We start from the raw sequence: 13620 nt of genomic DNA, 5'->3' as shown, positions 1-13620 counted from the left end.
CCCACTGTGTTTTGTGCAATGACACTACCGCTGATTTTAGGTGCACGAAGTTTGGGGTTCCACAGGGATCTGTTCTGGGCTCCCTGCTTTTTTCCCCTGTATATAGCACCCCTTCGGAACATACTGCTGCGTTTTGGGGTTGCTCTTCATTGCTATGCTGATGACACTCAATTATATATGCCGATAACTGCTGGAAATCTTGTCCACATAAAATCTCTAGAAGACTGCCTTGCAGCAGTGAGAAGATGGATGTTGAGTAACTTTCTACTTTTGAACTCTGATAAGACTGAAATGATGGTTCTTGGTCCAGCAAGACATCGGCATCAATTTGATCAGCTAGCGCTTAGCCTAGGTTCTTGTGTTATACATCATACTGACAAAGTGAGGAACCTTGGGGTAATTTTTGATCCTACGTTGTCCTTTGACCTCCACATTAGGGACATTACGAGGACTGCTTTCTTCCATCTAAGAAATATAGTGAAGATTCATCCCATCCTGTCTATGGCTGATGCTGAGACTCTGATTCATGCTTTTATTTCTTCCAGATTGGACTATTGTAGTGCTTTGTTTTCTGGTTTACTGCACTCCAGCATTAGGGGTCTTCAACTGGTTCAAAATACTGCTGCCAGACTTCTGACACGAAGCAGAAGGTTTGACCATATTACGCCAGTACTGGCATCCCTTCACTGGCTTCCGGTCTCTCTGAGATCGGATTTTAAAGTAGTATTATTGGCCTATAAAATTGTTCGCGGACTGGCACCCCCTACCTGGCCGGTCTGGTTGAGCCTTATATACCGGCTCGGCCCTGTGTTCACAGGGTGCACACTTATTGTGTGTCCCTAGGGTGTAAAAAAAGTCAGCGGGTTACAGAGCCTTCTCTCACTGTGCCCCAGCTCCGTCGAATGACCTGCCTGCGCAGATCCCACAGTCTGACTATGTGGAGACTTTTAAGGCCGGACTGAACACACTTTTCCATGTTTTATCATTAGCATTTTATACAATTGCATGTCTTATTTTATTATTTTTATTTATTTTATTCCTTTTACTTATTTATGTTTTGATTTTTTATTGTGTTTTTAATCTTAATTTATTTTGTTCTGCCTTTTATATTATGTTTGTGAAGCGCCTTGAGGCGACTAGTCGTGATTTGGCGCAATATAAATTAATAAATTTGAGTCAAGAATAATCCCAAATAAGATGTGCAACATTTTCATGAGATTAAATTTACTCTGGTTTTGCCTTACATCATGTTACACTGTTCAGTCAGATCAATGCGAGGGTTTGTGTAGGTGTTGAAACCATGATCTGTGCTATCAATCAGTTTTGTGGTTTGATGCTGCCATTCTTATAAAGCTGAGCCGAGCCAGAGGGAAGGTAATCCAACCCAGCAGTTATTTTGTGTTGTCATTCAGTCCTCATGTGAATAGCTTTGCCATTTGGCTTCAGGAGTGTGCAGACGTAGGAGCTACTAGCAGGATAAATAATGAACAGGGCGTGGCAGATCAGATACAAACTTCTGTCCACACAGAGACAAACACACACACACACACTAAGCAGACACTCCAGGTACACAAGCTTTGCCTAACGGCTAAGACACACACAGGTGTGCACACAGACACTGGAGCTGAGCAGTAAATAAGAAGAACAGTTAGAGAAAGGGAAGCACATTCACTCGAAGGGGTTGACCCAAATGTGCTGAATGAGGAGGCTTAATCATGAATTAAGCCAGGCATTTCTCGAGCAATGTGTCTCAAGCTTAAGTCAGCAACATGTGGCTGACAGAACTTCGGAGACAAAAACTTCTTTACTTACAGCTGACACTGTCTTTGCCTAAAATACAAATGCCCCAAACAGGTTGTTTTCAATCCAGATCTGGTTCCAGTGCTCCAAGGATGAGGATCAACCAATACCAAGTCTAATACAGATACTTATAAAATTTACTTATAAAATTTCTTTCCTCCTCTATTTAAATCATATTTCACGTCACCTTTCCCACATTTTTTATGTTACAGCCTTATTCCAAAATGGAGTGAATTAATTTTTTCCCTCAAAATTCTACTCACAACACCCCATAAAGACAAAATGAAAAAGGTTTTGCAAATTTATTAAAAAATAATAAAACCTAAGGAATCACATGTACATAAGTATTCACACCCTTTGCTCAATAATTTGTTGATGCACTTGGCAGCAATTACAGCCTCAGGTCTTAACCCCCATGCTGGCAGCAGAGGTAGGAGCTCAGACAGAGTCAGGTGGTGATTTCCTGAGCATGTGCAATGAGAATGTAACAACGTCTATTGACGGAAATCCGTCGTAGCAACTGAGAACTTTAATCCCTGGCTGTATTATAGTAAAGGGTGCTATTATTTATGCAATCCATTAGTTTGGCTTTGACATTTTAATTTATATCATGTTGCAGAGATTCATTTTCAATGTGATTTTAAAGGTTATAATTTTAATATAGAGAAACCTGCATTGTTTTTAATGGCATGCAGAAATTGAAATGTGTAAAAGCCCTAGTGTATGCAGACTTTCTATATCAACTGCAAGCTTTCAATGCAGTCACAATGCAGCTATTTAAATGTTTGGCTGTGTATAATGTGTGGCTTTCATAATAGTTTCCTGTAAAAACCAGTGTCTGTCCATGTACATGTTTATCTTTGTATGTGCGCAATTTGTTAAATCACTGGGATCAAAGCAAATATTACTGAATGCATACTCTGGTCCAAACGGCTGATTAGAGTCCGGCAAGCCATTTCCGTTTCTGGGCTACGGTGGTCAAGAACTTTCCGGCACCACTTCAAAGGAGACTCTGGGCCTGGATCTGCAATTTGCTTTTTAGGAGAGACATACAACCTGAAAAAAAAAACAAAGAAAAGGTAGTGAACCACTGGAACACAGAATTATGAGTAAGAATACAATGGAATAAGACAGAAGGATATTTGCAACAGTTGGGGGGTGGAATAAAAAAAAAAACAACTTCCTGTTAAACATGGCTATCTGCAAGAGCTTGGAAGAAGATCTATCATTAATCGCTGATCTATAATCTGCGCACATAACAGCACCGAGCATGTACTTTCACATGGCTGATCATATATACAAAAAAACCCTTACTGACAAACGAACACTGAAGTAAAAAATGTTCTACATAAATGAATCAGCTGTTTTGTTTGAAGTTCATAATATGGCCATATCAAATAAAGACTGAAAATATCTAAGGCAGCTGTAGATCTTTAAATATCCTTATCATAGCCTACAACAATCTTCCTTTCTTTGACGACAAATGTTAAAAGCAGCTTTTCCATTGTTTACATCTTCCTAACACCATCAAGGATCTAAGATCTCGAGTCTACATGACACTGTGCACACGCAGCCATGGTAGCAGTTATGCCTTGTTCTACCTGCTGCATGACACATCTAAAATGACAAGATTTGGACTCCACCATCACTGTGTATTACATTCTGCTCCAGAGGAAGTACACCGCAGTAGTCACATGTTACATCTGACACTAAAGCTCCAAACTTTGTGTCCAAATGAAGCCTCGTGTCGAGGACTGTATCATTTTTCAGATTATCACATGACCAAAGACAAGCAAGGCTTCACTGTGGTGGAGTCATGGGACTGTTTTGTTAAGTGCACTTCAAATTTCTTACAGATCATCCAGAGACAATACTGATCAAAAGTTATCGAAAGCTTTTCTCTATGTCAAAGGGTGTGGCCGCTATCGCGCCGCCATTTTGACCCTTCGCCATGGAACATTATACTTAAACAGGTACTGAAATCACAGTTAACCCCATCAACTTCATTCCACTTCTAAAACATGCAGAACAAGTTGGTGAACGTAGGCGATGATCGCCATGAAGCTATGAGTAATGGCGTCTGTGTAGCGACGTGGCAAATATCGACCCTTCGCCATGAAAATACGTTCTTCCTTTTGATGGCTTTAATTTTGTCATATCGTCATGAAAATTGATACACAAGTCAAGCATGACAACGTCTTACAGGTCATAGGGGCGTCGCCCATGAGCAGTGCAAAATGACTGCTTGCAGTCCTAGTTTTGTATTGTCATTTCCAATCACGATATACTGTAGGTGCATCATATTGAACCAAGAACACATTAACGTAAGAACCAAGGCACATTAACTATGACAGCAGTGCTCTAAGTCAAATTAACCAGTAATGCCACGAGTCTCCAAAAGGATGTCATAGGATACTTTGAGTAATGAGCCTTTCAGTGAAGGAACACAGAGCAGTACATTCTCTGAAGGACTAAAGTGCCAGCCAAGGCTTGTTTTAAGCAGAAACAGACTGTCATTAACCAAAATCAATGCACGAAAAGATGTTGCTAATGGTGGCATTTCTCTGAGACGTGTCTAGTTTCATTCATAAGAGCCACATGGTTAAGATGCTGTCACATGGGCTGATCCCTTGATTTGGATGCACAAAAGACCTGGACTGACTGGTTCTGCACCAGTCAAAAACTAATCATCTTTCCACTGGTTGAACATAAAAGCATCCATTTCCCACTGTAATGAGCAACAATACAGACAGTAATATTCAGGCCACACATCCTGCTGCTCTATGTGAGGTAATAAAAGCTCCCTTTTCATTGCAAAGTCTGCTTTTGATGTGGCATAAACGTTGGTTCTATCCATGTTTGGGCAACTAACGACAGCTCTTTTATAACAAGACAATTATTACCACTAGGGACGCACAATATGGGACTTGGCTTTTGTTCATTATGCTAATATTTGCAAACTCATTTTGGCATTTACCAAAGCAGTTGCAGATGTATAAACACTTGGGTGGTTCATCAAATTTCACTGAAGAACGTCGTCTATCCTGTGATAGAATTTATCTACAGTGTAAAATAAATAAATACGTAACAAAAAAATATATATATATCAACTGTTATTTTAGATGCTATACCTAAAATCATATTACACTGAAAACAAAAACTTTACATAAAAATTACACTATTATTTTTCCAGCTTTCTTAAATTACATACAAACTGATGCTAAATGACAATTACCTAGAAATATGTATCAAAGTTCTGAGTCCAACAATTTGTATTTTCATTGTAAATAAGGTTGTTGAACTCTTAGTGGCATGGTGGCTCAGTCGTTACCACTGTTGCCTCACAGCAAGAAGGTCCTGGGATCACATCCCGCTTGGTCCTTTCTCTGTGGAGTTTGCATGTTCACGTGGTTTCCTTCGGGTACTGTCTTCTTCTCACGTCCAAAGACATGCAGATTAGGTGAATTGGAAACATTAAATTGACCGTAGCTGTGAATGTGTTTGCCTATATGTGGCCCTGTGATAGACCAGCATCCTGTCAAGGGTGTACACAGCAAAATAACTGTCGGTCTGTAAAGCCTTTCATGAAAATGTATGTAAATTTGTTATTTTTCACTTTATTTGAATCTAGATTTTTACATTCATTTTAATGTTTTTGTTTAGGAGCCTTTTTTTGTCCAGTGTCTTAATGTTACTGTGATGACCTACTTTTAGATACAAACACAAAAAATAACCAAAAAAAAAAAAAAAAAATCTGATTCTATCTTAAATGTATCATTTAAGATTAGATGATTAAAGTTCACAGATTTGTTCATGAAATTATTAAAACTTGGATGAAATGTCAATTATATGCCGGTGCCACATTTCATTTTTACCTAAACAGAAACAGTAACATTAGCATAAAGAATCACATGCTATTTTCTGTGAGCTGCAAATAGCAGTGAGACCTGACTGTGACAGTACGCTCCCCACTGCACTAAATGAGATTTAAGCCTTAACATGAAGTCTAGCCACTGCATCATCCTGAGCAAAATGACAACTTCAGCTTTTTTTTTTTTTTTTTAAACAGCAGCTGCAGGTTTTTCCAGCACAGATATTAACATCTCTGCAAGGATGAGTACATCATTACACCTGTATCATGTGCAAGGGCAGAGTGTGTGTTCACCCTCCTATGCTCACCTGTGAGTCTCTGTCTATCATGACATCTACTATGTAACGTCATGCAACGTGTTATAAGGTAATACGACACCCTGCACGCTGAACATGCTTGATCTCATTTCAGCAACACACAAGATATGACTGCACATACACACTGTAACCCTGTAGTGCGTAAAAACAAAAATGCTTTTCCTTGAAACCAGAGTACCGTCAGACCAGTTTTCAACCACAGCCACAAGCTGCATTACAAATTAAAACTCATTAAATCACTGGACCAAATGAAACAGGTTTATCGTGTATCAATGACATGCTTAAAGAGAAAACATTGCAAGCTTTGGAATTTAGATATTTATGTGGAAACTAATTGGTTGGAGAAATCACAAAGAAAATATTTTTGTTGAATTCTATTATATAGTTTCTCAAGAGTAAACAAAGCTCTTTTATTAAGCCCAATTTATCAAGAAGCCATAACAAGGGGTTGCATAAGTCTTCTCAGGCCTGGCGTATATGTCCCTTAAGCCGTGGTCATAACCCACCGTACTTGCACAAGCGTGCAGTCTACTTGCAAAAACGTGGGCTACATTTGGAGATCCGTACGTCGTAAGTACTGCCTCAGTACGAATTTAGGAGCATGCAGACATACGCAGACACGCCCTAGAGGTTTTAGTGCATGCAGAACTTTTGCTGCGGTCAGGCTGCGGATTCACCAGCAGTACAGATGACGCACGTCGTGAGTACTGCCTCAGTACGGATTCAAAGCAGCACATTTTCATTCAATTACTATTGAATTAACCAAATCCGTACGTAGGCAGTACGGATTACGGCACTCACCACATACTATGGAGGCCGACAGACTTGCATACACAACGCAGCTTCTCACTTGAACTTGGACTTTATTTCCAAACGTCAGCAACACAGACACTCCACAGCTTCAGTCTGATAACTAGCTGTAACTTTTTGAGGCAAGTAAACACTCTTACAACTGACCGCTGCAGGCTGGACATGCTCATGCATCGCCGACGCCGAAAAACACCTGCCGCTCCGGTCCCGCTCATAAAAAAGAAAAGCAACCCCCCCACACACACACACACACGCACACAGCTTTATTGTCAACTCTCTTTATCGTTACACTCCTAGAGACGTGCGCTGAACGTACTCCCTCCATCCTCTTGCTACTGCCTCCGCAGGTTTTCACAAAAACGTAGTGGCTGTGGCATCCGCAGAAAACGTACGACAAAAAACAAAACAAAAAAAAAAAAAACGCACGGTGGGTTGTGACCGGGGCTTTATGCAGTCTGGTCACAGTGGGGCCCCAAATCACATGCTGTCCAATCCTACCCACAGCAGTTTAGCCATTCGGCAACATCCAGATCAGATTATGTCCCTGTTGGGATTACTGGATGTTTTGGCTATGATAACCACCCAAAGCACATATGGTATGGCTAATGATGTAAATCTGAAAATAAGTAATGAATGGCTTTGCTGTTAAGCTCTACGACTGACCTGCTCATGTTACTCCCTGAAACAAAATCTACTTGTTTGAGACTATGCAAAAAAAATGCACCATAAACATTTTAATACAAACACGTCTATAGTGATCTCAATCATGAAATTAAATTAATTTACACATTCTTCTGGGTAATTACAGTCTGTTAGTACAAAACAGTAAGACAATTTTTAAAAAATCTGAACCACAAACTAAGCATTACAATTATTTAGCTTACTTTTAATTGCAAGATAATTCCAAAAGCTGTGTCACTACCCTCTGAGGAAATGTCCCACTTTAAAAACAGAGGTCAAATAAATACCACAAATGACTCATGTGGCTGTAGGGGTTCTTTTACCTATGCACAGACAAACTACACTCAATGCCATGTGTGAAATCCCTGCAAGATAAAGTTGTGTCACATACAAGCGGAAGAAATTTGTTCTCTTACATCTTCAAACTGAACAAGCTACCAGAAGAAAGGCAGCACTGCTGACAAAACATACCAAGTATCTTCGTCTTCCACTTCAGCATACTCTTCTTCCAAATCCAGGACATCCACTTCATCCAGTGCTGAGTCACTTTCTGCAAGTGTTTCCGACTCGTAACTTTCCTGAGAGGGACTATCTGGTGTATGAGTTTGTGCCTGGTTTTGTCCTGCACCATTACTGCAGGTCAATGTGAGAAAGCCACCACACAGCCCTTGATCATCCTCATCTGCCAAACCTTCTTCCTCCAGCCTAGTCACTACAGGCAGAGGGGACATCTCTTCACCACTGCTACTGTCCTGGAGCCGTGACAGCTCAAAGTCTCTGTAACCCAGATCACCACTATGCCCCACCCTAAGATGGGAGTTGGTCACTCCTTCACACGCAACCCTCTCGTTGATATTGACAGCAACTGCAACTCCATCTCCTCTATGGGTGGCGCTCTTGCTTCCTCTGTTTCGGAGTGACTGATTCTGGACCTCCAGTCTCCGAACAAGCTCCTGTAGCTTTCGGACCTCCTCTAACTCCACCCCTGCCAGATCTTGACCCCTGTCCTCTCCCTCTGCCTCACATACCGACTTGGAAGACTCCATGAGAAGAGGGGCGCTGACATTGTCAGGTTGGGAGACGACACTGGCACTGTCCGGGACCACCATGCTCCTCCTACTCTGTTGAAACAACAAATCAAAGACTGAAATTAATAAACAATTATTTTACTAAACCTACCATGAAAAAATAATAAGCAACATGGGTGCTAGTGGACACACAGACCATGTGTTGTTACTTTTAAATACAGAATTCATAATAGACATGGATGCGCATTCATCAACTGTCCAGCGGGTGCCAGTGTTCAGCATGTTATATACAAACAATGCAGTTTTTATTTTGCCATCAATAATGTGCAGCATCAACAAAAGATTTTAGCACCATCCCCAGCCATATGTTCTATTTATTCCTTACTAGCAACTCACGATAGCAGACCTGCATTACAGGGTCTCTGCTTCACTGGTTTCTGTGATCTCAAGTAGACGAGGATCCACAACTGCCCCTTAATAGAACACCAGTCCATCGCAGGTTTCTTCCCAGCCAAGGCCATTACTCATTTTACAGCTGGGTGGACTGAAACAATGCAGATTAAGTGCTTTGTCCGAAAATAGAAACTGGTAGCATGAGTGGGATTCAAACATGGGGTCAACATGTTGGCAGGCTGGCTGATTCTGCATACAAACACTGTGCAGAATTTTCAGCATGTGACATCCAAACTCTGTGTAAAGTGAAGGACAGATGTTTGTAATTTTCAATAATCCATCCAGCATTCACTAACATCCAGCAGGTGGTAGACACATCTATGAGATATTACACAAGCAAAACGGTGCTTTTTCAACTGACCTGATGTATCATCTATTTAACTGTTTGAGTGACGAGATGATAGCATGCATTGTGTGTTATTTTCCGCATAATTTTCTGGGATGGACTCGCATGTGCATTTTTGCTATCAAAGTCGTTCACTGCTCTGAATCTGCACGGGAGCACGTGTTTAATGAAGGGGCACTAAATATTTCCACCAAAAGTAACAACTTACACGACTTGATCGTGATATGGATCCTCTATGTTGATTAAATAACGCAAAGCCGTTGGACGTGATCCTGAATCGATGCGCATCTTAAGCGCTAAGTAGCTAATTTAAGTTAGCAAACATTAATTAGATCCATAACACCAACTAGTACTTTCGACGACTGTATCGTTTAGCAACTCTACCGCTAAAAAATGTTAACAACCATCTCACCACATAGCAAATTTGTGCATGATCGAGTCTAGTTCAGTGCTGCCGTCTAAAAACGAATTCTTAAATAATATCTAAACGGTTAAGGTTAGCTCAGGTAGCAGCTATTAGCCAAACATACCGGTGAGTGAGCCGTGTTGTCCCAGCGATGTACCGACTGATGCCCGCCACTTAAACTCCTCTATGCACCGGCAGCTAACGCTCATTACAACAAGCTGAAATGGTCCGAAACTATATCCTGGTAGGCAATACACTGGAATAATTCTCGGTCAATCCATTTTGTATTTATTTAATGCGAGCGTTTCCTCGACTGAAATTCATTTCTTGTCGCTCCGCCGCTAACTAGCTTGTTGATTGAGTTAGCTGTGTGAGAGCAGCAGACCTGCAGCAGCGCTGACCCCTCCCCCTACACGGTATTCTGTTATTTGGCGCCCTCTAAAGGAAAGCATAGAGAATTGATTAAAAAAAATATTTTTGTACTCTCCAATGTAGGCGGTAGGTGTCGCTGTTTCCAAACAGGTGCTGCGAACTAATGGTTCATGTTCTTGCTGTCAGAGATGGAAAACCCTAGTGGGGCGACATAGCGAAACAATTATTCATTTTGTGATAAAAGCATGGAATTTGGCATACATATTCTGAATTAACTACGAAGGTGGGCTGAAAAGTTCTAAGGCTCACCAAGAAGGAGAAATGCCATTTCAATAAAACTTGGCATGCATTAAGTTCAACTCTTCTGATGACTGTTTTTTTCTTCCAGGTTGTGAGGTAGTTTGTGGTTCATAGCCAAGTTTGAAAGTTTGTGGTAGAGGGAAACGGCAAAAATGGACAAAATCTGGCATTGCGGTGTGATTAAGTACCTGCATAAGAAGGGGTTAAAGCCCAAGGACATTCATGCAGATATGGTTGCTACATTAGGGGATGAAGCTCCCTCCATATCTATAGTGCAGAAGTGGGCAGCTGAATTTAAGAGGGGCAGAGAGAGCCTTGAAGACGACCCAAAGTCTGGGCGGCCTGCAACAGCCACAACCCAGAAAAACATTGACCTTGTTCAAGAAATGGTGATGGACGACAGATGATCGACGATTAATCAGCTAGCAGATGCTGTGGGAATATCTTGTGAGAGAATTGAACACATTCTGCATGAAGAACTTGGAATGTCAAAGGAGTCAGCTCGGTGGGTGCCACGTCTTCCGACGCCTGATCAGAAACGCACCAGGCTAGTCATGTCGAAGGCAAACTTGGCACAATTTGAAGAGGATCCAGCCAATAACATGGAACGTTTTCTTACCCAGGATGAGTGTTGGGTTCACCACTTTGAACCAGAGACAAAAACACTCAATGCAGTGGAAACACCCAAGGTCACCACCTCCAAAGAAGGCCAAGGTCGTTTCATCTGCGGGGAAGGTCATGGTTTCAGTTTTCTGGGATGCCAAGGGCATTGTGTTCGTGGACTATCTTGAAAAGGGACAAACCATAAATGGACAGTACTATTCTAACCTACTGAGACAGTTACGCGAGGCTATCAAAAAGAAGCGACCAGGAAAGCTGACGAAAGGGGTGCTGTTCCATCAAGACAATGCCCCAGCTCGCAAGTCAACAGTAGCTATGGCCACTATCCACGAGTGTGGATTCGAACTGGTAGATCACCCACCATACTCCCCTGACTTGGCATCCTCGGACTTTCATCTGTTCCCAAACCTGAAAAAAAACTTGGCTGGGAAGCACTATCAGAGTAATAATGAGGTGATGGCTGCCGTTGAGGACTATTTTGACTCTCAAGATGAAAGCTTCTATGCCAAGGGAATCGAAGCACTCAAGCACCACTGGAAGAAGTGTGTGGAGTTACAGGGAGACTATGTAGAAAAATAACCCTGAATTTGTTCAATTCGACAACTGCATCATAGTCAGCCTTAGAATTTTTCAGCCTACCCTCGTAATGTTTATTTTCAGATATGGGGCCATCCTGGAGCTGACCTTTAATGAGCTACAGGGGTCAAAATTTAAAAACACTTCCATCATGTTGAAAACTATACCACATTATTTGTCTGATCATAATGATTCCAAAAAGGTATAGTTTGGACTATCTATGACTGAATGTTCTGGAGTTATGGGGTAAAAATGGCAAAAATATGTATTCTGTATTCCTCTGCCTTCTTTGATCATGACAAATGTCCAGTCTTTGAGGAATAAGACTGATGAACTACAAGGAAATGTTCTTCACTTACTGGAATTCAGGGATGGATGTGTCTTGGCATTTACTGAGACATGGCTGTCTGATTTGGACTGCGACTCTTCTCTGGAACTTAGCGGCTTCGTTGTTCCTGTGCGTCTGGATCGGGACAGTGAAGCGACACGTAAAACTCAGGGAGGAGGAGTATGCTTGTACATAAACCGCAGATGGTGCAGTCAGGTAACCGTGCGTCAGCGGCTGTGCCTACCTGATATTGAGCTTTTGTTTGTGTCACTGAGGCCGTTCTACCTCCCAAGGGAATTTCCTCAAATATTCGTCACGGTGGTCTACATCCACCCCAAAGCTGACATGAGATCTGCTTCTGACACAATCTTTAAAGTGATACACGACCTGCAATCTATTTCTCTTGGTACTCCAAAGTTTATTTTAGGGGATTTAAATCACTGCAATCTTAAGAAATCACTGAATAATTTTTATCAGTACATCACCTGTCCTACAAGGCGCAACAAAACTTTAGATCTTTGTTATGGATCTATTAAAGGGGCATATAAATCTGAGGCAGGACCCGCACTGGGCTCTTCAGATCATAACACTGTTCACCTCCTTCCCACGTATAAATCTGTGCTGAGGAGGGAAAAGACTTGCAAAAAGCAGGTCAAAGTCTGGAGCAACGACAGTTCACTTGCCCTACAAGGATGCTTTGATTGCACAGACTGGTCTCTATTCCAGGAGGACTGCTCAGATATTGATGAACTTACTGATGTTGTGTGTAGCTACATCTCATTTTGCAGAGACTCTGTGATCCCTTCTATGGAGGTCAAAATTTTTCCTAATAACAAACCATGGCTTTCTAAAGATGATGTCCTTACAGAAAGAAAATTAAAGAAGGAAGTGAGGTCTGAAATAAAAAAGGCAAAATTAAGGTATAAAGATAAAACTGAGGCTGAACTGAGCAGTAACAACCTGAGGAAAGACTGGAATGGAATGAGAAGAATGATAGGATTACTGAAGAAGGGGAATGGCAAAATTTCATTGGATGGTTTTACTTCAGATAAAGATTTTGCAGATGATTTAAACAGATTTTATCTTCGATTTGAAAATCTGAGTTTTATTGCACAGACAGGTGTTTTTAAAGATACTTTGTCTATGTCTCCGGCACTTTCTATTGACGTGGATTATGTGGCAAATCTTTTTTAAGAAAACTAAGGCTAAGAGCTCTGGACCTGACAACATCTGTGGCAAAGTATTAAAAACTTGTGCGGATCAGCTGAGCAGCATTTTCCACTATATTTTTTCACAGTCTCTTGAGCTGCACAAAGTACTTAAGCTTTGGAAACATTCAGTTATTGTTCCAATAGCAAAGAGTGGCTCCCCCAAAGTACTTAATGATTTCAGGCCTGTAGCTTTGACTTCTTTAGTGATGAAGACTTTTGAGAAGATCATCAAGTCGGAAATTTTGTTGCATGTTGAACAACAGCTTGACCCACTGCAGTTTGCATACAGAACTGGTAGAGGTGTCGAGGATGCAGTGGTAACATTATTGCACTTTTTGTTTAGGCATCTTGAGGGGCAGAAGACACATGCCAGACATGCCAGACTCTTATTTATAGACTTTTCCTCAGCATTCAATACCATCCAACCCTTTTTGCTTGCTGATAGGCTCCTCCATCATTTTAAACTTGATCCTCACCTGATTAGTTGGATAACTGACTTT

General features: G+C 41.2%; 1 protein-coding gene across 3 annotated transcripts in view; it reads right to left on the bottom strand.

Moving 5' to 3' along the window:
* The window catches only part of zgc:66447 (SLAIN motif-containing protein-like), a 40680-nt gene extending 28717 nt beyond the window's left edge, over positions 1-11963 (bottom strand). Inside the window, exons 1-3 of one of the 3 annotated variants that reach the window (XM_034181315.1) lie at positions 11941-11963; positions 7951-8600; positions 2720-2856 (exon numbers count right to left, since the gene is read on the bottom strand). In XM_034181315.1, coding sequence (XP_034037206.1) covers positions 2720-2856; positions 7951-8588 — 775 coding nt within the window. In that variant the 5' untranslated portion in view covers positions 8589-8600; positions 11941-11963. Of the gene's footprint in view, positions 1-2719; positions 2857-7950; positions 8601-9836; positions 10120-11940 lie in introns of those variants that run through there. The other 2 variants (XM_034181316.1, XM_034181314.1) reach the window with 2 other exon arrangements.
* Positions 11964-13620: the final 1657 nt, after the last annotated feature.

Source organism: Thalassophryne amazonica, chromosome 11, assembly GCF_902500255.1.
Source record: "Thalassophryne amazonica chromosome 11, fThaAma1.1, whole genome shotgun sequence".
Lineage (NCBI taxonomy): Eukaryota > Metazoa > Chordata > Actinopteri > Batrachoidiformes > Batrachoididae > Thalassophryne > Thalassophryne amazonica.
This window is presented reverse-complemented; position numbering and strand designations above follow the sequence as displayed.